This window comes from Lampris incognitus, chromosome 10, assembly GCF_029633865.1.
Source record: "Lampris incognitus isolate fLamInc1 chromosome 10, fLamInc1.hap2, whole genome shotgun sequence".
Taxonomy (NCBI): Eukaryota; Metazoa; Chordata; class Actinopteri; order Lampriformes; family Lampridae; genus Lampris; species Lampris incognitus.
The window spans coordinates 27078192-27103887 of record NC_079220.1 but is presented as its reverse complement, the minus strand read 5'-3'; the positions used below and the strand labels follow the sequence as shown (position 1 = coordinate 27103887).

Sequence of the window (25696 nt, the reverse complement as noted above, 5' to 3'; positions counted from 1 at the left end):
TTCTCGAGTATTGGAGTTATTGCAGCTGTTTGAGAGATGAGGGAACAAGACCAGGGGTAATGGAGGAATGTATGATATCAGTTATTAAAGAGGATAGAGAAGGTAGAGAGGCTTTTACTAGATGAGTAGGGAGAAGGTCTAACTGACAGGTAGATGATTTGGATTTGCAAATAAGACCAGATATTTCAGCAACAGTTGGGAGTTAAAAACTAGATAGTGAAGAAGAGAGGAGAACATAGAAGGGTGAATAAGATTAACTGCATGCGGTATTGTTCGACGAGGTCAATTGCTGATAAATATTTTCAATTTTGGCATTAAAAAAGGTCATGAAGGTGTTACACTGAGCAATTGAATACTGGTGAGGCGCAAGAGTGTCCGGGTTTCAAATCACTGTTTTCTAACGATTTACCATTCACATACCACATTAGTTAACTTGTTAGCTAGCCAGCTCAGTGAAAAGAGGAATTTAAGGTGCTGACGTGATTTTTTTTTTTGTGAGTGCGCTGTCATGCATGGATGGCCAGAGCAGGAATAGAAACAGCATAATGTAATTATAGTGGAGACTAGGGCTGCAACTAACCATTATTTTGGTAGTCGACTAATCTGTCGATTATTTTTTCGATTAGTCGACTAATCTAACGATTATCTCTTTCACACCCTCCATCTCTGCTTCCTGAGGGCGCGGATCCTCTTCCGGGCTCCAGTGCACGTTTTACCTCACACGCTTAAGTCTGCACACTTGTGAATGTCGCCCTGTGTCTCTCTGCCTTAACATAACATGATCCCATAGCGAATTAAAATAATGACTCATGAAACATTTGAATTTGGAAATTGTTTTGGAGCTACTTGTTTAATCAAATGCATCATCAATCATAATGAAAACTAAATAAATACATGAAATAATACAAATGAAAGTAAATGCATTATCAATCATAATAAAAACAAAATAAATAAATTAAATAATACAAATTAAAGTGCAAGTCAAAACGTAAAGATCATGTGCAAATAATGTTTTAAAGTAACTCAAAATAGCAGCCTCTGCCCCAGCACCGCGGTTCTGATGGGGCTGTTAACCTGGTCCAGGAGGGGGACGTGGATCCACTCACTAGGCTCCACCATCTCCAACAGGAGGGGAGAATGAGTCAGCTCGGACAGACCTGTAGGTCTTTTGTTTGCTGTGTGTGAGTGAGAGGAGCTGTGTGTGTGTATATGTGTGTCTAACTCTGATCTCCTGCAGTTCATAAACACATTAAATTGCAGTGCAGGAACGTGAGCATGTCGACGTGCTCTGGAGTGAGGCTGGCTCTCTTCTTTGAGGCGATGTTCCCAGCTGCTGAGAAGAGATGCTCAGAGGGAGTAGAAGTAGCTGGAATACACAAAAACGATTTGGCTTGTGATGCAAGGGTTGGATACTTTGCCTCATTCAATTTCCACCAAGACAGGGGACTTTCTGTCTTTGAGAGGGGCTGCTCTCCGAAGTACATCAGCACTTCATTACTGATCGCTTGGTTGCGCGCATCCTGTTCATCATTGGTCTCACTGTCACTGTCTGTTGAGTCACATCCAAGCAGTGAATCGAGAGCTGAAACAGACCTATTTGTAGTTCCCTCAGCTGAGTCTGTGGCATCCTTGTCAGCTGATGCTGCTGTGGCTTCTTCATTCCCACTGGTGTGCTGGTTATTCAAAGTACTCCCATCCTTGGACTGTAGGGCCAGAGCTTGTACTTTATTCTGAACACTGAACCTCTCCTCCGATGTCAGGAATTTCAGTTTTCGAAATCGTGGGTCTAGTGCAGCTGCAATGATCTGTTTGCTTGGGTCATCATCTGTGATGGTGACCTCTCTTGACCAGCGTGCAGTGGTCTCCTCTGAAGCAGCCGCCTGGAAGGCCTGCACAGGAGCTGTATCATAGGCAGTGTGGGTGGACTTCAAAAGCCCTCTGACTAGTGGAGGCAGGGCGGGGGCTGTCACATAGCTTTCACCACTCAAGTAGACAGTGGCACATTCAAAGGCCTGGAGAGCTTTGGCCAGTTCATCTAGCAGGGTCCACTGATCAGCTTTGAGGTCTAGGTATTGTTTCCCTCTCTGTGTTACTGCCGGGTCAGACAGAGTCGCAGTCAGTGGCCATCTCTGTTCCAGCATGCGAGTCACCATATAATAGGTGCTGTTCCACCTGGTAGAGACATCTTGGACAAGTTTGTGTTCCGGGGTCCCCATCTGTTTCTGTTTTGTCTTAAGCTTGCTTGAAGCCAGTTCGCTCCTTTTAAAGTGCTCGACGAGACACCTCGCTGCTCCCAGTGCTTTACTGATCTGAGGGTGTTTCAGTGCACGATTGATCACCTACTGTAAAGTGTGGCCTGCACAGCGGATAGACACCCACCCATGTTTTTCCTGCAAGATGTTTGCAGCCAGTACGACATTGGAGCCATTGTCATGAACAACTGCCACAATCTTGCTTGGAGGGATCTCAAACCTTTCCACAGCCTGCTCAATCCATGCAGCAATGTTGGGTCCAGTGTGCCGTTCTTCGAGTGGCATGGTTGTAAGGCAGAAGCTAGTGAGCTCCCAGTCATCACTTATAAAGTGACAGGTGATGCCAAGATATGCCTCTGTCGCGACACTGGTCCAGGCATCAGTTGTCAGGGCAATCTTGTTCTTGGTTGCTTTAAGAGCATCTTTAACCTTACCAAAAGTAGCTTCATACTTTCCCTCCATAAGCTTAGTAAAATGAGTTCTGGAAGGTAAGGTGTAACCTGGATGGAATGTGGTGACCATCTGCTTAAATCCCCCATCTTCAACCACGGATATTGGTCTCATGTCATTGACGAGCATGTTGAGGATGCTCTCTGTTAAGACTCCAGCCATTTGAAGGGTGCATGAGCCTCTCTTCAGGATGAACTCATCCACACGCCTTTGCTTAGTACTAAAATAGAAAGAGAACAAAACAGAAAGCTGTATTAAGTATCATCACAATTTGTAGGCTATGGTATCAGTTTATCTTAGTGTACTGACTAATACCAATTAAACCATTTAAATGAATAAATATCTTACAACTGAATTATTGATATGCTCCAACCCAGTCTAACTAGCTAACGCTACGACAAGCTACAGCTGATTAGAGCGCACTGGGAAAGCTAGTTGACTGTCTAGGCTACAGACAGCTCACGTTAGTACCGTGTCATGTTTTTGCAGACTGCAGATTGACTAGCTAAGTAAGATAGCTAGCTAATGTTAGATGGTGCTAACGTTCCCCGTCTCTGCAGTCTTGCCTGCGTTTTAGCCCAAAAAGTTCAATTTATTTCAACTGAAAAAAAAGAAACCTAGAGCCCATAGCGCAGTAAGTTACTGCAGTCAGTGAATGTTAGAACTCGTTAACATTTAGCTAACGTTAGCAAACTTAACTTAGCTAGTTAATACTCCAGTCTGCAAAAACACGACACTCGGTGATAAATGACGGAGCTAAACAACTCTAAGCTGTAGTGTGCTACGCTGCAAGCTTGGTGCTGTTTAGCTAATGTTACATACAGCTCGTTGGTGGATACGCAGAATCCACATAACTGAAATAGCGTTCGCTTAGCAAGCATCACCCTTGAGACGTTCTGTTTTACAACATGTAACTTAAGCTAACGTAAACATTACGATACTGTGGCTAACTAGCTAAACTTACCCATGATCCGAAGTAGCAATCATCGTGGCTCCAGGGTGCTTGCGTTTCAAATGCTCGTGCATCGCCGTAGTGCTGCTGTGGAATGCCAATTCGGCTTTGTATATTCTGCATTTAACTGACTTCTTTGGCTTGTCATCTGTGAAATACTCCCAGACTTTTGATAGTCTCGGTCTCGCTGGTTTTTGCTCTTCATTAGCCTCATTCGCTCTCCTTTCCGCCATCGTTCATACGCTTTCTTCTTTTCTTCGTCGTTCATGCAAAATGCAGTTATATCAGACGATGGAAGCGATACTGCCCCCAGCACTTCCTATAGGGCATTGCAGTTACAAATGAAAATTTGTGCGGTTTTGAGTTAACGTTACTGGCTCTGATTGTTTTTATACGACGCGTCGAAGCTAAAATTCTGCGTCGACGAGTTTTTATGATCGACGTCGTCGATTATGTCGACTAATCGTTGCAGCCCCAGTGGAGACAAATGTTCAGAAATTGGAATGTAAAGGGAAAATAAACCCAAAATTGGCATATTTTACTATTATTATTCATTTAAGGAACTAGGAGCAACATGATTTGTGTAGACAAGTAAGGCTGCAAAATATATTGTTTCAGCATCGTCATCGCATGCGCAATAGTCATATCCCAGAATATGCGATGCAAAGGCAAATTAACAAACAGCTCAAGCTATAACTTTTTGCTGTTTGATACAAAAGGAAAACTTACACAATTTTAATTTGCCATGACTAATCTACTAAAGAAGTCTGTCTGATATACACTACCGTTCAAAAGTTTGGGATCACCCAAACAATTTTGTGTTTTCCATGAAAAGTCACACTTATTCACCACCATATGTTGTGAAATGAATAGAAAATAGAGTCAAGACATTGACAAGGTTAGAAATAATGATTTGTATTTGAAATAAGATTTTTTTTACATCAAACTTTGCTTTCGTCAAAGAATCCTCCATTTGCAGCAATTACAGCATTGCAGACCTTTGGCATTCTAGCTGTTAATTTGTTGAGGTAATCTGGAGAAATTGCACCCCACGCTTCCAGAAGCAGCTCCCACAAGTTGGATTGGTTGGATGGGCACTTCTTTGAGCAGATTGAGTTTCTGGAGCATCACATTTGTGGGGTCAATTAAACGCTCAAAATGGCCAGAAAAAGAGAACTTTCATCTGAAACTCGACAGTCTATTCTTGTTCTTAGAAATGAAGGCTATTCCATGCGAGAAATTGCTAAGAAATTGAAGATTTCCTACACCGGTGTGTACTACTCCCTTCAGAGGACAGCACAAACAGGCTCTAACCAGAGTAGAAAAAGAAGTGGGAGGCCGCGTTGCACAACTGAGCAAGAAGATAAGCACATTAGAGTCTCTAGTTTGAGAAACAGACGCCTCACAGGTCCCCAACTGGCATCTTCATTAAATAGTACCTGTTAGAGCCTGTTTGTGCTGTCCTCTGAAGGGAGTAGTACACACCGGTGTAGGAAATCTTCAATTTCTTAGCAATTTCTCGCATGGAATAGCCTTCATTTCTAAGAACAAGAATAGACTGTCGAGTTTCAGATGAAAGTTCTCTTTTTCTGGCCATTTTGAGCGTTTAATTGACCCCACAAATGTGATGCTCCAGAAACTCAATCTGCTCAAAGAAGTGCCCATCCAACCAATCCAACTTGTGGGAGCTGCTTCTGGAAGCGTGGGGTGCAATTTCTCCAGATTACCTCAACAAATTAACAGCTAGAATGCCAAAGGTCTGCAATGCTGTAATTGCTGCAAATGGAGGATTCTTTGACGAAAGCAAAGTTTGATGTAAAAAAAATCTTATTTCAAATACAAATCATTATTTCTAACCTTGTCAATGTCTTGACTCTATTTTCTATTCATTTCACAACATATGGTGGTGAATAAGTGTGACTTTTCATGGAAAACACAAAATTGTTTGGGTGATCCCAAACTTTTGAACGGTAGTGTACGTAACAATTTACTTCGATTTAAGGGTTCTTGGATACATGGAATTTGTTGCTAGTGAGTGACATGCAGGCCCTGCATACACAGCAACCCACCAATCACAATAATTCCTGATCAGTTTATCAAACATCCAAAGCAGGCTCATGCTAGTCGTCGACCACAACCTGAAAATGAGCGAGGAACAGACGAAAAACACCAAAGAAGATTTGGTTGCAAAAGGAAAGGCAATTTTCTATGAATGTTAAAATTTCAAATTATCTTTAAGACCAGATGTTTTTTTTTCTCTAATTCATTAATGTTTTTATTTTGGTGAAGTGCAGACTATATATTGTGAATTTTGGACCTTGTATTTTGGAGCATTTATTTCCAACCCCTATCAGGATGCATGTTTGTCTGCTGTATATCCTCTGCCTGCTGTGCGCCAGGCGCACACAGACGTTTTCAGCTCTCATGGTAGGATGACAACATACACTATCTGTACAAAAGTATTGGGACACCTGGTCATTACACCTACAGGAGCTTTTATGATGTCCCTTTCTAAATCCACAGGCATTAATATGGAGTAGGTCCCCCCCTTTGCAGCTATAACATCTTCCACTCTTCTGGGAAGGCTTTCCACAAGATTTTTTAGTGTGTCTGTGGGAATTTTTGCCCATTCATCCAGAAGAGCATTTGTGAGGTCAGGCACTGATGTTGGACGAGAAGACCTGGCTCGCAACCTCCGTTCTAGTTCATCCCAAAGGTGTTCGATGGGGTTGAGGTCAGCGCTCTGTGCGAGCCGGTCACGTTCTTCCACACAAAACTCACCCAACCATGTCTTCATGGACCTTGCTCTGTGCACTGGGGGACAGTCATGCTGGAAACGAAAAGAGCCCTCCCCAAACTGTTCTCACAAAGTTGGAAGCATATAATTGTCCAAAATGTCTTGGTATGCTGAAGCATTAAGATTTCCCTTCACTGCAACCAAGGGGCTTAGCCCGACCCCTGAAAAACCCCATACTGTGATGTTCTCGTGTGTAAAACAAATAAGCAGACAATTAATTAAACAAACGTGGAACTTTACTGGAGAAGCTCAGGTTCAATGCATATAGCCGTAATGTGAACTACTGTCTTACTAACTGATTTCGCGGGTTCTGCCTCACATAATGTATGACTGCACATGACGGCAATACGTCACTGTCCTAAATATTAATCACTGTAATGTTGTACATGTCCGTAAACATTACATCACCTTTTTTTTTTAAAATGATTAACACCATTGTCTTCAGGTTATAAGGTCTTAGACATAACTGATTCACTTACTATCTGCAATAGCAATATTAATTCTCAATCACAACTCCACATACAATTTAAAATTCAAATGCTACATTGTCTTAGTTCAAGTTCAAATAAACTCATTCATTTGGCCACATTGATGGCTTACAGGTAACCATCTTAATCGTAGTCATTGAGGTATGACGAACACTGGCAATTGCTTCTGAAAGGATACCTCGGTGTTGCAACAGTAACAGTGTCACTATCATCCTCGTCAGGATCTCTATGTGTCCTGTATCTCAGCATTGACCTTTTTAAAGAAAGTAGAGTTTCTGGTTATGGAATGTCCATCTTTGGTTGCTGTGACCATCATGCCTTTGACCTTTGACACTGTGTAAGGCTCACTGTTGTATGGAGGGGTGAGCTTGTTGTGCTTGGGTTGTTGGTGAAACACAATATCCCCAGGGGTGAGTGCGCTTAACTTAGCATGATGGCGTGCGTCTGAGTCAGACTTCAACTTTGCTTTAGCAGTCTTGTCTCAATCTCTGATTTTGTGATCAATGTCACTTTCAATGGTCGTGGTGATCATCGGGATCTCGGTGTGGATTTTGCGTTGGAACATCAGTTCTGCAGGTGACGCTTCAGTGGTGCTGTGTGGTGTGGAGCAGTACTCATGGAAAAACATGTTGAGTCTCTGTTTCCATGGGATGCTCTGAGTTTCTGCCACGCAGATGGCTTTTCTAAGTGTACGCATGAAGCATTCTGCTGTTGCATTTCCTTGAGTCCAGAGGGGCGTTATTTTCTGGTGGTGGAAACCTAGATGTCCAGCAAACTTGGAGAACTGTTCACTGTTGAAAGAAGGGCCATTGTCTGTTTTTAGGTTTCTCGGAATTCCAAACATGGAGAACACTTTTATCTATGGCTGGGATTGCTGTGTTGGCTGAAGTGGATCTCACAATTTCAACTACTGGGTAGCGTGTGTATGCGTCTATGATAGCTAACAGGTATTCTCCGGTAGGTAGTGGGCTATAGAAATCTGCACTGACATTATGCCAGGAGGCTACTGGTAGTTCGGACATCTTCAAAGATTCCGACTGTGCTATGGGTGTATTGGTCTGGCATGCTGGCATTTTAGGAAACCATACCTGTGATCTGAGGAGTGTCTTTACAATGCCCTGGTGTCCTTCATGGGCTAGTTGTAGCACTGTGTTCAAGAGATGCAGGGATGACAATCTTTGTGCCTCGCAGGATGATGTCATCAGTGTGTGACACAGTCAGCTCACTACTGATTTGTTTGTACTTCTTGAGTGTTTCAGCATGCTGTGTTACTTGCAACTTTGTACCATGTATTGTCTCTGATGTGGGTACTGACCTTCTGCAGGACTGGGTCTTTAAGTGTTTCGTCTTTTATCTCTGTGAGAGTAATTGCTTTGGATGTGGCGTGTTGTGCCACGAAGTTCACATACTTCTCCGCCACCTTCTCTGCTCTTGTGTTTCCACTTGTCTGCACTGGAACAGTGTGACGGGATATGTAGTTCACAGGGTTCTCTGCTTCTTAGCTGTATTCTACCCTGAAGTTGTAGGGCTGTAGTCTCAGTTCCCATCTTTCGATCCTGGCGGATGGTTTCGATTGGGGGCTGTTCCAGATCACCTCGAATGCCTTGTGGTCTGTGACAAGGGTAAAAGGGTTGCCATACAGGTACAGGTGGAAGTGTTCACAACTCCAAACAATGGCCAGTGCGTCTCTCTCTGTTTGCGAGTAGCGTCTTTCCACATCACTGAGGGCACAGCTGGCGTAGGCTATGGTGCGTCTCTCCCCTTCTTCCTTTTGGTAGAGAATGGCGCCCAGGCCGACAAGGCTGGCATCCACGACAAGTTCTGTCTTTGCTAGGGTCAAAATAGGACATTACAGTGTTGCTGGTCAGGCTTTCTTTGATGGTCTGTATGTAGTGCTTTGTCTTGCTCTGGGCCCCAGTGCCACCGTGTGTCTTTTCTGGTCAGCTTGCGTAGTGGTGCTGAAATTGAAGCAAAATCTTTGATAAAGCATGAGCAATAGTTGGCCATACCTAGTAGGCTCCTGACTTCAGTCGCGTCTCGTGGGTTGCTGGCTTGCTGAATGGCGGCGACCTTTTTGGGGTCAGCTGAGATTTCGCCGGCTGAGAAGATGAACCCTATAAACTCGAGCTTGGTCTTGTTAAACTCACACTTTTTCCTGCTCAGTGTGAGCCCTCTCTCTTTCAGTCTCTGGAACACCACTCTGAGGCTGTCATCATGGTCACTGCGTTTTCCCAGAGATGATGATGATGTCATCACTCAGGTTCTTCATTCCTTTGATCCCTTGTAGTGTCTGGCAGATTGCATTCTCAAACACCTCCGCTGCTGAGGATATCCCAAAGTTCAGGCGATTGTAGCGTCTCAAGCCTAGGTGTGTTGTGAACGTCATGATGTACCTGCTATCCGGGTGGAGTTCAAGCTGATGTATCCAGTTGTCAGGTCAAGCTTGGAAAAGACTGTCGCTCCGTTCAGCACGTGGATCACGTCGTCCATGGTGGGGGTGATGTGACAGTCATGCTGGATGGCAGTGTTGGCTTGTCTCATGTCGACACATACGCTCACCTTGTCTGGATCTTTTGGCTTGGGTGGTGTGACGATGTGTGAGAACCATGGCGTAGGGCCTGTGACTGTTTCAATGACGTCATCAACTTCTAGCTTTTTTAAATTCCTCTTCGACTTTCTGTCGGATGTGAAACGGTACTCGCCTTTGTCGCTGACAGGTCGGCTGAATGTCGGTGTTGATGTGCAGCTTAACTTGAAAGTCTTTTAACTTGCCCATGCCTTGAAACAGTTCTGGGTAGCTGTCTACCAATTCATCTGCTACTGTTCGCCTGCTTGGGGAGGTCACACTGTTCACGATTTTGACAAGGCCTAGCTCCTCAGCTGTTTTGTAGCCTAGCAGAGAGCAGCTGTCACCAGTCATCACATAGAATTTGTCTTTAGTCTTTTTATCTCCTGCTTCTGTGTTGCAAGTGAATGCACCGGCTATGGGCACTGGTTTAGCGCAGCCGTAAGGGAATATCCTGATGTCAGCTGGGGTGAGTTGTGGGCGTAGTCTCAGTGTACTGAGCACCTTTTCACTAATAACGTTCACTGCAGCCCTTGAGTCTATCAGTGCTGAAATCCTAACATCATTCAGTAATGTATGTCTGTGGCTGCATAGCATTGTTACTGCCACTGGCTGCCAACACATATGCCTCATCACTGCTAGATGAATCTTGTGTGTTAACACTATGTGTTGTTGTGCTGTTAATGTTATACACTTTCTTGTGCGTTTTGAATTGCTTACTGTCTCTGGGTTTCATTTTGAAGTCTTTACCAGGTTGCCTTTGCTTTGACCTGCACTGTTTCGCGAAGTGATTCAGCTTGCCGCATGCCTTACAGCCTTTCCCTTTTGCTGGGCATTCTCCATCGTTAGGGTATTTTCCACCGCAATTCCGGCAGTGGTTGGTGGGCTTAGCTCTCCTGGTGCGTTGGCTGGTAGCTGGTCACCCTTCCTGATGCACTGTGTTCACTGACGCAGCTACATTCTGTTCCATGCCTGCTGCTTGCTTCTCGGACAATTCCAGCGATCTCCCATGCTCTAGGGGTTCATCCAGGCTGCTATCAGGCTCTGTGAGCGCTCGTCTGCATAGCCTCATTGGAGAGCGGCTTTGAATCAGTTGTGGTTTAATATCCTTGTCGACGTCGTTAAACTTACAATTCTTTGCTTGCATATGTAGTCTTGTACAGTATGTGTCTAAATTTCCACCTGGCCGTTGCACTGCCTTTCTAAACATGTACACTTGGTATTGAACATTCTTTTGAGGTGCAAAGTACTTTCCTTCCTAGCTTCTGCTTTACCTCAGCAAACTTGTCTGCCTCTGCTGCTAGCGTGTCATAAATGTCATGCACGCGCTCTCCTGCTAAGTGTAGCAGCAATGCTTTTTGTCTTGCATCGCCTGTAATGTTCATGGCAGTAATATAATTTTCAAACCTCTGCACCCATTTGGCCCAGCATGGTCCTACTGAGCTTGGATCCGTTTCTGTGTCAAAAGCTGGTAAAGTGACGGTGTTTGCGAGTGACAATTTGAATTCAGTCTTTTGCTAGCCACTCATTCAGTCTCTTTTTCTGTACTGGCCGTGCAGAGTGTCATTCGTCATCATTTTGTCCTCGTCACTAATGTGATGTTCTCATGTGTAAAACAAATAGGCAGGCAGACAACTTATTAAACAAACGTGGAACTTTACTGGAGAAGCTCAGGTTCAATGCATACAGCCGTACTGTGAACTACTGTCTGACTAATTGTTTTCGTGGGTTCTGCCTCACGTAATGTATGACTATGACGGCAATATGTCACAGTCATAAATATTAATCACTGTAATGTTGTACATGTCCGTACACATTACACATACCATTATCCCTCCTCCACCAAACTTTACAGTTGGCACAATGCAGTCAGGCAGGTAATGTTCTCCTGGCATCCACCAAACCCAGACTCGTCCATCCAACTGCCAGACAGAGAAGCGTGATTTTCCACTGCTCCAAAGTCCAGCGGTAGCATGCTTTACACCACTCCATCCGACGCTTGGCATTATGCTTCATGATGCAAGGTTTGCATGCAGCTGCTCAGCCATGGAAACCCATTCCATGAAAGCTCCCGGCGCACAGTTTTTGTAATGATGTTAATGCCAGAGGAAGTTTGGAACTCTGCAGTTGAGTCAACAGAGTGTTAGGGACTTTTACGCACTATGCGCCTCAGCACTCGTTGACCCTGCTGCGTGACTTTACATGGTCTGCCACTTACTGTTGTTCCTAAACGCTTCCGCTTTTCAATAATACCACTTACAGTTGACCGTGAAATATCTAGCAGGGAAGAAATTTCATGAACTGACTTACTGCAAAGGTGGCATCCTATGGCAGTATCACGCTTGAATTCAGAACGACCCATTCTTTCACAAAGGTCTGTAAATGCAGACTGCATGACTAGCTGCTTGATTTTATACACCTGTGGCAATGGGTCTGAATGAAACACCTGAATTCAATGATTAAGAGGTGTGTCCCAATACTTTTGTACATATAGTGTATTTACAAACACACTAATCAGGGATGCTCATTTTGAATTTTTTTCCCTGACCGATAACCACTGCTCATTAACCGTTCATTAACAATTAACGGACAAGATCAAAATGTACTATTTACAATGGACGAGTGTGTGCAGGCACCGCTGTCTCGTCATCTCCCCCCTTAGCGCCAGGCTCATCTTCATCATCTTCAGTGGCTACTTCCACAGTAGCACAGATTTCCACAAGTTTAAGTTGTGCGGCTTCTCTCTCCCCTGGTGCAAAAAAGGGAGATGTTTATGGCAAGGGACCAGGACAGAGGCGATTAGTGCTGGTTTGGCCACCAACCCATCCGCGTCAACCTGTGGTGAACAGTATAGCCTAATTAATGTCCTTCTTAATTCATAACAGATTATTATGTCAATGATAATAATAGGCTAACAGTAATAATATATCGTCATCAAGATGGCTTCCAGCAGGTACTGAGAGATAACCAAGCGCTACAAACAATCTCCAAATCTTAGAACATTTCTGAAAGTTGAGATCGCATCAAAAAAAGCCTATCAGCTATTTCAAGGCTTTTTTGCAGCACTTTATTTTTCAGCGCAAAAGTTGACGGAAATGTCGAAGCAGAGAGAAAGACGGATGCAAATGGGACTCGGTGCAACCAATCCACCTGGGGAAACTCAGTCTGGTAGGGGTGCGGAAGGCATCTTGGGACCCGCTGAAGTGCTAAGAGATCAGAGAGTTCCGTATGGAAACTGCTGGGAACTTTGAAGCATCGAATTAGGAAATAAGCGAATTAAGAGAAGACACTGGAGAGCTGAAAATAAGGCTGGATGAAGTAGAATTAAGAATTGCGGAAAATGAGGGCCACGAAATCAGTATGACCGAAGTGCTTATCCACAGCCTGCGCTTACAGAGACAATTGGAAGCAAAATGTGAGGATTTTGAGGGCTGTGCCGGAAGGAACAATCTGAGGATTTATTCAGTGCCTGAAAAATGTGAGGGAAGTAACATGGTTGAGTTCATGGAAAATCTGATATGGGAGAACTGGATGTTAATGGTGAAATCTACACTGAAAGCACACCGGGCAAAGGGGCCAAAGACTGGGCACAATGAACATCCCAGGTCAATAATAGCTCGCTTCCAAAGCTACAACATGAGGCAAAGGGTGCTTCAGGCTGCCTGGATAAAGAAGGAGATTCGGGGGAACGACAACAGGATATTCTTTGATGAAGACTTCACTACCCAAGTGTTTATGGAACGTGCAAAAGTAAGAAAACAACTTCAGGAAAGGAAGATCAAGTCACATGTACTTTTTCCTGCAACACTGAAAATATTCAAGAAGAATGGGAAAATCAAGGTGTTTGACAACCCCAGGCTGCGGCAGAAGGTCAATGTGCGTATGGTGTTAACATGAAGATTTCAGCTGGGGAGCCGGACTTTGGACTCTATGCTGCAGGCTGGCAGAGGCCCCGCTCCAGGAGCCGGAGAGCGTCAGCAAGTGAGCTGATGTCAGGCGTAAAGACACGACTGGATTCTCTAGATCGGCAAAAAAGAGCAAAGGACTGAAAAGGTGTGGATGGTTTCAAAAACAGAGTTTATTGTCCAAGCCAAGAGGTACGATTCCCTGCAGGGACATACATTTATTTTGAAAGAAACTAATGATTGAGCCACTCGGATGTCAAATCTTTTCAAGATCTGACTACTCTGAGCATAAAATATATGATTTTGAATATGACGTCGATCCAGAGAGCCATGTATTTAATTTTATCAATGACACTTGTAAATATTATTCTGAGGATCAATTTAATGATGATGCTGAACTGAATAATACATTTCCGTTAATACATTTCAACTGTCATAGTCTTTATGCAAACTTCACTAAGATCAATGATTATTTTATTTGAAAACATTTAAAAGTAAATTTAAGTTGATAGCCTTATCCGAGACATGGTTAAATCAAGAGAAAAGTATTGATTTTCTTATTGAGGGTTATGAGTTACATCATATCAACAGAGTCAACAAAATGGGAGGGGGTGTGGCCCTGTATGTGGACAGTGACTTGAAATGCAGACCAGTTGAATACATGACAACTGTAATCGATGATTTAATGGAACGCGTAATTGTGGAAATTGAAATGAAAAGGATGAGAAATATCATTGTCACTTGTGTATACAGAACAGCAGGATCAAATGTTAGAAACATTTAAAGACAATATGGAAGAATTAATGAATGGGCTAAATGAAAGTAAAATACTTACAATCTGTGGGCATTTCAATATTGACCTTCTAAATGTATCTAAACATAAAACAACATCAGATTTTTTTGGACGCATTACATAGCAGAGGGCTATACCCATTGATTACCAAGGCTAGTAGAATAACCTTGAGTTGTGCAACATTAACTGAAAATATTTATATAAATATTATGGAGAGCGATGTTAAAAGTGGCCCAATAATAAATGACGTAAGTGACCATTTACCTGCATTTCTAACATATGATTGTCAAATAAAGAGAAATGAGAAGGAAAATTACTATAGATATGTAAGGGTAAGAACCGATAAAGCAATGGACAAATTCAGGAATGACCTCTTAAAAAAGAGTGGAAATGGGTGTATGTAGAACAGGTAAATGCTTTTCTAACGAGCTACTTATCACTGTATGATTCACATTGTCCAATAATGCCATGCAAACTTAATCGTAGCTATAATAAGAAACCTTGGATAACAAAGGGCTTACAAAATGCATGCAACAAGACAAATAAACTTTGAGAATTCATAAAAGTTAGAACAAAGACAGCTGAAAAGCAATACAAGGTTTACAAAAATAAGTTGACAATGATACTGAGACAAGCCATGAAAGAATATTATAATAAAATGTTAAAAGAAAATCAACATTAAAAGGTACTTGGAAAACATTAAACAATGTAATCGGAAATAACTCTGTGTCTACAGATCTGCCCGATCACTTAATCAATGACAATAATAAGGTTATAAAAAACATGAAGGAAGTGGTAAATGAATTTAATTCCTTTTTTGTTAATGTTGGGCCTAATCTTGTATAAATATCTTTCAGTTCAAGAAAATGTATAAGGAAAGAATAATTAGACAATATGGAGTTTTCAGGTAATGGGTTTTCAGTTGATGGTGAATTACTGTGGATGGCTTTTTGATTCTTTTTCATTTCTCATGCTGCTGTAAGTATTAGTTGTCGAGTACCTGACTGACAGACCATCTATTCTGTTGTTTATTATGTTTGAGAGTAAGGAGCAGGCAAAATAAGATTTTCTTCTCCCTGCTCCTTTTCAACCATGGAATGTGTAAACTGAGTTGTGTTTGATCATGAATCGCTTGTTTCTTTCTGGAGCTGTGCATTACCATGAGCGGAATAAGTAATAATGAAATGAAATGAAAGATGAAATATACGCTATGGATAGTAATATGCTTGGGCTGATAATAATAATAATATCTGAATAGTTCCTGGAAAGGAGGCTCCGACCGATTGTCGAACCTCGGATCCAGGAGGAACAATGCGGATTCCGTCCTGGCCGAGGAACAACAGACCAACTCTTTACCCTTGCGGAAGTGCTGAGGGGGGAATGGGAGTTTGACCAGCCAGTCTACATGTGTTTTGTGGACTTGGAGAAGGCTTATGACCGTGTACCCCAGGGCACTCTGTGGGGGGTACTGCAGGAGTACGGGGTACCGAGGCAGTTGCTACAAGCCATCCGATCCTTGTATAACCAAAGTGAGAGCTGCGTCCGCATTCTCGGCACAAAGTCAAACATGTTTTCGGTGGGTGTTAGACTCCGTCAAGGTTGTACCTTGTCTCTGATTCTGTTTGTGATATTCATGGACAGGATCTCAAGGTCCAGCCAAGGTGAGGAGTGTGTCCATTTTGGGAACCTAAGAATTGCATCTCTGCTCTTCGCAGATGATGTGGTTTTGTTGGCTTCATCAGAACGCAACCTCCAGCGCGCACTGGGGCGGTTTGCAGCTGAGTGTGAAATGGCCGGGATGAGAGTCAACACCTCCAAGTCTGAGGCCATGGTTCTCTGCCGGAAAATGGTGGATTGCCCCCTCTGGGTTGCGGATGAGTTGTTGCCTCAAGTGAAGGAGTTCAATTATCTTGGGGTCTTGTTCACGAGTGAGGGTAGGATGGAGTAGGAGATTGACAGGCAGATTGGTGTAGCATCATCAGTAATGCGGACATTGTACAGGACCGTTGTGGTGAAGAGGGAGCTGAGCCGGAAGGCAAAGCTCTCAAATTACCAGTCAATCTTCATTCCAACCCTCACCTATGGTCATGAGCTTTGGGTAGTGACTGGAAGGGCGAGATCGCCAATACAAGGGCTGAAATGACTTTCTTCCGTAGGGTGTCTGGGCTCAGCCTTAAAGATAGGGTGAGGAGCTCGGACATCTGGAGGGAGCTCGGAGACAGCCACTGCCCCTTCGTGTCAAAAGGAGCCAGTTGAGGTTGTTCGAGCATCTGATTAGGATGCCTCCTGGTTGCCTTCCTTTGGAGGTCTTCCAGGCACGGCTAACCAAGAGGAGACCCTGGGGAAGACCCAGAACTCCCTGGAGGGACTACATGTCCAATCTGGCCTGGGAACGCCTTGGGATCCCCCAGGAGGAGCTGGAGGGCATTGCTGGGGAGAGGGACGTCTGGAGTGCCCTACTTAGCTTGTTGCCACCGCGACCTGACCCCGGAGAAGCAGCTGAAGATGAATGAATGAAGTTACTAGGCTATTTTAAAACTTCACAGGCATATATTAACCTGATAGGTTAATGAAATAGCTTACCTTCACGTAGTCACCCAAGGACTGCCAAACCTTTGCCTTGAACTCTGTCACTCTTTGTCCATTATCCTCAGCTCTCATCAAGTGTGTGTTTAGGAGGCTGAAGGTGATGGGGTAAATGTTGGAAACTGACACCTTTTCTGTGGACATGACAGTGGTCGCACATTTTAAAGTCTCCAACACTGGTGCAATCTCCTCCATTATCTGCCAGTATTTGTCCAGGATCTCAAGGCTTCTGGTTTCTTGCAGCTTTGTTACTGTTTGGTCGGACACAGTAGCTGTAACTGCCCAACGCTATTCAAAAAATCTTGCGAACATGTCACACACCGAATTCCATCTAGTTTTGCATGACTGGCTGAACTGGTGTTTCGGAAATTTAATTTGTTCTTGTTTAGCCTCCGGTGCCTTGCATGCAGGGGTGCTGTGGTTAAAGTGTCTGACAAGCCACCCGGCTGCAATGATAACTCGATGCACATACACGTTAAAGCCATCATTTATCGCCAGCTGCGGTGTACGCGTAAAACAGGCAGCTGAGTCCCAGTTCACCCGTCTCGGAGAGTTGGCAGCAACGATGTTACGTGCATTGTTGTGGACACATGCAGACACTTTCCCAGTAAGTCCCCAGTCTCAACCGCATCAATTAGCTTCGCTGTGAGGTTGTTAGCCATGTGTCTGCCTGGCATACTCCATGTTTACAGAATGGCCGATTTAACCTGCCAGGCCTCATCGATATAGTGGCATGTAACTGTCATGTAGCTCTCCATTGTGAGTGCCGTCTAGCAGTGGGTCGTATGAGCCACAAATTTAGTGCTAGCAAGTTGTATTTTAAGCTCTTTTTTTTTTCTTCTGCAAAACGGGCTTCAGTTTGACAGGTAATAGTCAGTCTTGATGGGATTTGGTATTTAGGCTCAATATAGCCCAGCAGCTCTTGAAAAACCTCGCCACAGACCACGCCGATGGGCAAAATGTCTGAACATATTTTCTGAGTTATCTCCTCAGACTGCTGGCGCATCACATCTTCTACCTACTAACATGGAGGCCAAAGTTTGTTGTCCTCCATCGCCCAATGCTTGTGGATGTTTGCTTCACAAGTGGTATTGCCTTGTGCTTATAGTACTGCTATATTTCAGTACTGCATTGCATATTTTACAAATAACCTCATTGACCTTTTGGTTGAAATGGTCCCACACTATTACTTTTTCCTTGCTTCATTTTGCTCAGGCACAGCGAAATATGATTGTAGGCGCGTGTAGTTGGTTGCACATGTCGACACGCCCCCATGAGTTGATTGATATGTATAGCCTTTTTTTTTTTTACTATGCAGCAAATTTTTCTTACTTTTTAAAATATATATATATAGCATTTTTTCAGACACCGTCAATGGTGTTATAAGTGCTCAACTGAGGAGCGGAATATCAACACATACAGGGAAAAAAGTTTTAATGCATTGCAGTACAGGCCTGTTTTGTGCATCACGCACAGTTCAGCTGCTAATGATGAATGCACGATGCTCTAAATTTTACAAAGACATATATATATATAATAAAAATGTATATATATATATTTTTTTTTACCATTTTAACTGATTGTATTACTTGGTCAAAATTCTTATTGTCGGTTAAGGGTTAAACGGTTTATTATGAACATCCCCAACACTAATCTTGAAAAAACCAAAATCTCTACAATTAACTTTTTTTTAAAAATTATTTTTATATTTTATGCAGATGCACCCTCCTACAAAATCACTCCAATCGCTCTAGAATGATTCTTTCCTAAAAGAGCCATTCACGTCATCTGGTGAAAATTGCTGTATTTTTTCATATCCCAATATGTAGTGCAGGAAAAAAAAATCGCTGCGTTAATCTTTTCTCCCCAATATCATGAAGCCCTTGAGACAACTGCAACAAAATGATCTCCGATCAACGCAATTAAAAGCATTTGAATTTCCATTTCCAAATGTGTCAGGCGTGAGCTGACATTGCAGGATGGCTGCTGATGTATTTTTATGGAGGGTTTCCTTAATATGTGGCAATGCCAAAGCTTAATCAGCAGTCTTCAGTAAACATTTGCCTTTTCTTGGATATTGTGAGAGCAAACCTTTCTGTGAGAAGATAATGCAAAAATGGGTCTACAACAAGCTAAAATGCTCAATTGCCACCCCTTATGTAAAATCCAGCTTAATACTGATAAGCCACTGTAAAAACAGGACATGACAGACTGAAATTCAGCTACAATAGGACGCAACACCAGCTTGAGTGATACAGAGAATTCAGAGAGGGCAGAATTCAGTGGGAGAGCAAAGGCATTATTTATGAACAAATCAATGGCTCCCCTCCCTCCCCTTCCCGCCATGTCTCCTCCGCCTGCTGACTTTCTGCTCAGACTACCTAATATGCCAACGCCCACCACAATGACCTCTAATTTTCACTGCTGCTAATGCTGTTCCCCTTATCTCTCTAACTTGAATGAAAACACACAAGCATCAAAAAATGTAAGAGAAAAAAAAATCTTTAGTCCATCCAGCAATACAGAAAGGGTATAACGGTGACTTGCCAGTATGACCTCTGTTTTGTAGGGAAGTGCTTTCACTTAAAAAGGAAATTTCTCAGAGAGAAAGTGAATAGGAGCTGCCTGCTCACTTCCTAGATCCTCAAAAATACCCTTTAATATTTTCAGATATCAAAGATTTGTAACATCCCACAGTGCTTCAGTGACAACATTAATCAATATGGGGATGTTAGAAAAAAAAGGGGGGGTGCTGCTGCAGATATTACGCACACCATCTGCAAGGCCTGTGTTCTCTGTGCAGTGTTGCTTGGCAGCACCCCCCCCATCCATGTAATTGAGGAGAGAAACACTCAGAATATTGAGCATCTCAATGTCTGCACACAACATTGCGCGTGCGAACGCACGCGCGCACGCACGCACGCGCGCGCGCACGCACGCACACACACACACACACACACACACACAGAGGTCTACTGTGCTGAGCCAGAGCCACTCTGAACACACTCATTCACCAGCGATTCACCTCCAACTGACAAAATACTGAAAGGCTGTTACCAATGGATACAATGCAATACATTGGGTTTCAAATAAAAACATTAGCAGTCTCATATACTGGTGCTGGTATGACCAGGAAAAAACTGCCCTCAACAAAATGTAGGCGGGGGAATCGTGAAAAAGATACAGATGATAAACATCTCTTTCACATTTGGTATTCAGATGAACCATTCAAGCTCGACACAGAGCATCTTTGAACATCACAGAGCATAAAACAGTACAGTCACACGATCCTCTTCACAACAAAGAAAGAAAGTTGTTAGATTCAGTCTAAAACAACAAACGCCAACAGGAATCCTCCCTAATTAAATGAGCTGATTTTGTACTTTTCCTAGCTGACAACTGGACTTGTCAAAACAACTGATATAATATTTGTTCACATTATTAGAAATCATGCTGACCTATAATGTGAATGCTTTGTCTTTTCTCATGGTATTCATGCCAACTCTTAGTTTGAGAGGGTGCCTTAAGTCATGATTTCATGTGGAGTGATTTCAAATATGATACTGATAGGCACTGTCTCCCAATCTAGTCCCAAAATTGCCAAATCAAGTGTCAGGTTGGATTTTATTTATGTCAAAAGACTGGTGAAAACTTCTAAACACCCCAGCTGGCCAACAGCTAAGCTGGCTACCTAAATCAACATGGGGTTAGTCATCTTCTCCCATGTAAAAAAATAAAAACAATAATGTTATGATAATTTATGATGTGCCAAATGAGAAAGGGGTTGGCAGGGAGCAGTACCATTCATTCTGGGATAGAACAAGGGGTTGTTGTTTAGTTAACTGAGGGATTTCTCCATTCTCGGCTGAGATGAACAGCATAGCAGAGCAACATGTCTTTCAGTTTAATTAAAGGCATTGATTTTTAAGGATTCTGTTGTTCTACAGTATTGTTGTTTGTATTTATCAATAAAAAACATTTCCCAAAAGGTTTGGTGTGTTTTACGTATGTTTGTAATCCCGAGGGGTTTGGTTGAATGAGGTCCTATCTATGCAGTTCTTGTGACATAATAATCGCTTGTGACAGCAAGTGTCACTTTGTGACATAACAGCTTGTGACATTTTTTCTTATCATGAATAAATTATAGACCTACATAAATGTTCATTATAATAGGCTTTAAGAAAATTTAAGATTTGAGATTTATATTAATAAGATTAATATCTATCATTTTTGTCCTTTCTCAGTACTCGCATACACTGAAACGAAATTTGCTCTCTGCATTTAACCCATACACTAGGAACAATGGGCAGCCGCAGTGTGCATTGCCCAGGGACCAACTCTAGTTCAAAATTCAGTCAGCTATTAGCCCAACTCTATAACGTTTAACAACCTGAACATAACAAGAGTCAAACCAAGATATAAGAACACACATTACGCTGCTTAGTCGTCGCTCAATTTAAAGTGTTCCCATACAGCTGAGGTTTTTGGCATTTTGTCTTACCTTTAACAGCCAAGGTAAACTCAAGCAAGACATTCACTACTGTGAGTGAGAGGGATGTCAGGCACCCAAGCTTGAGCTGCTATATTTCTATATTTTAACAGTGCAATTAAAAAGTATAAATATACTACGACAATGTGCTGAAAAAATGTATTTTGCAGTTCGCCTTAATTGATAGCCAACATTTAGCAAAGGAAGTATATCCGAATCCCAAAATGGAAAACCAAATATCTACCCAACGAATGAATATCCAAATAGTCGAACATTCGGATCCTGCCCTAAAAACAACGAAGTTAACCAATAAAATATTTACAAAGGCTTGTCTGTCCGGCTAACGCACTGCAGACTGTGATTCTGCTTGTTGTGTAGTCCTAATTATGTTTGACTTAGGGCTTGTATGCAGTCACAAAACAGAGCTAGGCAACTAAAATAGGCATCACTTCATAGTATATCTCTAACAAAGGCTTAAGATTTCGGTTGGAGGAAAGATTGATCAGATACAGCAACTATGTAATCAGACATACCGTTTATAAACAGACGTCGAGACTAACTTGTGCAATACTAAACTGGATGCCCAAGAAAGAAAAATACACTACAAAGCAATGTCGATTATCTTGCCATTTAGCTGAAAAATGTGCCCTTGAGTAAATTTGTGTATTGCGGGCAATTTCAATTTATGCTGAGAACCTCATGTCCCGCCCAGATCGCGAAAAAGAGCAAACATGCTGCAAGCAAGTCTATAGCAATCTTGCATGATAAAACGGGAGACAACGTCGCTATCTTGAACGCGCACACACCCGATAACGTTGTGTTCCCACCAAACGCGAAGCGAATTTTCGCCTCGCTTTACGTGCGCCAGTTTGATCGCGGGATCATTTGTTTTTATTCGCGTTACTCGCGCGAGTTTGTCCGCAGGGTCGATTAGGCGAACCCGCGACGATCAGCTTGTTCTCCCTTTCTGACTCAACAGTACGCCAGGACGTCAGGAGAATCTCCACGCTGATGGGCTTTCACGACACAGCGTCACGCGAATTTCTCGCCCAAGTTGAATATTTTCAACTTGCGCGAATTCGCGTCTATTCGCATCTTTGCATTGTCTTTATATGTAATTTCATCGCGCGACAAAATTGCTTCGCTTTTGGTGCGAACACAACATAAGAAAACAAAGAGCCCCCTTGAGCGTGACCCAAGCGATGCCGTTTATAAACTATTCCCAATACGTAACCTCTTCAACACTTACGTTGCCGTGGTCTGTAAATATATACAATTTCGTAAGACTACGACGTTAAAATGAGTAAACCCGCAAGGAGCTGACGTTCGCTTAAGGAAGTCAACTCCCAGGTAAACATTTCATGACAGCACGAACTTGCTAACGCCAGCCAATGTCTATCCAAGGAACTATATGTTAACATTAGCTGCTAGCTAGCGGTTGTCGGCTAATATCCATAAACCACCAATCTTCCCAAGGTCACTAACCAGCTAAACAGCTAGATTAGCTGGCGTTATTACTAGCTCATCTGGGTTAGCGATTGACCTGGTGTGGAGCGTTACTACAGGACCACAGCATCCAAGTTTAACCTATCTACCGATGCTTTCAGTAAAACAAAGTCCAATGCCAAATTGCGGACAGCCGAGGGAAGTTAAATCCTGAAGCGCCGCAGTGCTCATTTTGGCTAGCAAGCTAGCTTACAACGCTAGCAACTGAACTGCGGAGACGGGTTTGCACGGTGATTTTTACAAGCTGTGTCCACATTGGCCATTATTCATGTGCCATATGTGTTGCAACATCGTAACAAAACATGGAAAGCCAGTTACAATCGCTCGTATTCTCAAAAACGTTACCTGGAAATCACGCTCTTCGTTGAACCTGGAAAACCTGTCGGCCATTTTCTGAAAACAGCAGTAGCTTCTGTAATCCTTCTCCGTCTACATGGCCTAACACGGACACAAGTGATGTGCTCATCGGAAACTTCCTTCTTCTTCTCCCTTCTTTTTTGGGTTTATTGGCAGTTAGCAAACAACGATGTGGTACGTTACCGCCACCTACTGGAATGGAGGTGGACCAGAACGTATATTTACTAAAAAATAACAGGAAAAAAAGCATGTCTTCTCAATTAAACTAGTTATTTCTCAGGTGACCCTGAGAACAGAATAAGTGGTTTGGATAATGGATGGATGGATTTCTCAGGTTTCTGAGAGAGACTAAATGTTTCTCTCAGCAGCTGCTGCACAACTTATCCAGAAACTCTTACAAAACCCAGAATATCCTTGCTTGATCCAAATTATTAGGAATTATTAGCCAATCTGACCACGTCCTGCCCAGTTACAGAGAATTACATATAAACCGCCCCCTAGGAAAACGAATCGCTATTCTAGGTCCTTCATTCCTTCTGCTATCAGGCTGTTAAATGCTGCGAGTAGCCATTTTAAATAAATGCTTTATATTATTTTAAACCACAATAGTTGGTTTATACCTTATTTTTCGCATGACCTTTGGGCCTGTACGTTCACTGACTGTAGTGGGGGAATGTAACACGCAATGCATCTTAGAATGCTTCATTTATTTTATTCTTTTCATTTATATAAAATTTTACTCTTTGCCTGGTCCTCGTGTGAGTCTGCATATAAGGCCACAAGAGGGTGACAGTAGGCATCTCTTGCCCATGTACTGATCTGACATACTGACCCCTTGTCTGTGAGTTTAAGTATGGTCTAGGGTAGATTGTAAAACTGAATTGCCCTTCCAGGATAAAGTTGTCTGAATCTGAATTATGTCAACGCCCCCCGATTTTCTTTCTACTCCAGCAGTACAGTTAATTAACATTACCAAAAAATGCCATTTGGTCCTTACAAAAGCAAAACTCGGCAGGCTTTCTGGCTGACTTGTTCTCCTTAGCTTCTTGTCTCACATCATTCTCGTTGTCTCGCTCCTTTCTTTTAGCAGATTCAGCATACGACAATCCCTTTTCTGCTATCATCTTATTCACTTTCTCTTCCTTAATTCGTTTTAGACACAGTGCTGTCCCCGTATCATGATTTCCCTTGCAGTGCAGGCACTTTGCTTGTGCTTTCTCAACTTTTCAATCTTCCACATTGCAGTTGTCCTCCCCACATCTTCTGACTCCATTACATAGTGCAGCAACATGTCCATATTATTGACAGTAAAAACATCTGACAGCAGCTCTCTCATATTACCTCACCCTGTAATTCACATACTCAAGGTACACTCTTTCTGGCAACTCCCCCTCAAAATTCAACCACACAGACTTACTGTCCTCTTTCTCAGAATCTAGTCATTCTTCTTGCCTCACACACATCTGCAACATCCCGAAATGACTGACAGTGGCACGCCATTTACCACTCCCTTCTTCTTTGCTTTTAATCCGAGTGGGAAGTAAGTCACACAGACACCTTCTAATCCGAGTGGGAAGCAAGTCACATAGAGACCTTGATCTTAAGGGCTCTATCTCTCTGACGGTTTGATATACAATCAATAACCCTCCCACTTCTAGTTATCCTGATCGATAGCACATCTCCAAGTTTTCCCCCTAAAAACTTTGACCTCACGTGGGTCCTTGAAAATCCTGTCTTCTCTTGTCACAGCTATCATCCCAACAAGATGTCTCCTCTGTTCCCAATGACTGACTAGCATCGCTTAAGCAATTTGAAGTATTCCTCATCATTTTCTTATTTTCAAACTCTCTCGTGTCCTCATCTTCGCTCTCCTTCTCCGACGTCATTTCCCAAGCTTGCTTCATGAGTTTTATCTCCATTCTTTATTGAACATATTTTCATATACAACGGTACAAACAAAGACATCGACAAATAGAAAACAAAAATAAAAAGGAGACAAAAAAGATTACATTTTACAACGCCATCAACCATATTAAATTCTTCTTTTTCTTCTTCTCCTCCTCCTCCTCCTCCTCCTCCTTCTTCTTCTTCTTGTATTTAATGGCGGGTGGCAACTAGCGTTTAAGATGCATTACCTCCAACTACTATGCTGGAGTGTGGGCCAGACTACTAAAGGATGAAAGGCAAGAAAAAAAACAATAATAAAAATAATAAATAATAATAATAGCATTAGATCCTCTTCATTTTGACAATTTCTTTTAAGAACACAAACAATGATTTATATTTCTCCCCCTCAATACTGAATAAATTCTTAAGATTAAATACTCCCACCCCAAATGTCTTGAGTTCCTTCTTCAGCTTTTCTCTATGTGTTGAGTATTTCTGGCAGTGACAAATAACATGCTCAACAGTTTCTTCTGATCCACATTCACAAAGTCCTGATGGATGCTTCCCTAATAGGTGCATTGTTCCATTTAATCCTGTGTGTCCTAATCTCAATCTTGAAATGACTGCTTGTTCCCTTGAATTTTTCCCTACTGATATCCTGCCTTCCA

General features: G+C 42.6%; 1 protein-coding gene across 4 annotated transcripts in view; it reads right to left on the bottom strand.

Annotated features, from left to right (window-relative positions):
• gpatch8 (G patch domain containing 8) overlaps positions 1-23222 on the bottom strand; it is a 56105-nt gene extending 32883 nt beyond the window's left edge. For 2 of the 4 annotated variants that reach the window (XM_056287316.1, XM_056287317.1), the window contains exon 1: positions 23130-23222. In XM_056287316.1, coding sequence (XP_056143291.1) covers positions 23130-23174 — 45 coding nt within the window. In that variant the 5' untranslated portion in view covers positions 23175-23222. The remainder of the gene's footprint in view (positions 1-23129) is intronic. The other 2 variants (XM_056287319.1, XM_056287318.1) reach the window with 1 other exon arrangement.
• Between the last annotated feature and the right edge of the window lie 2474 nt (positions 23223-25696).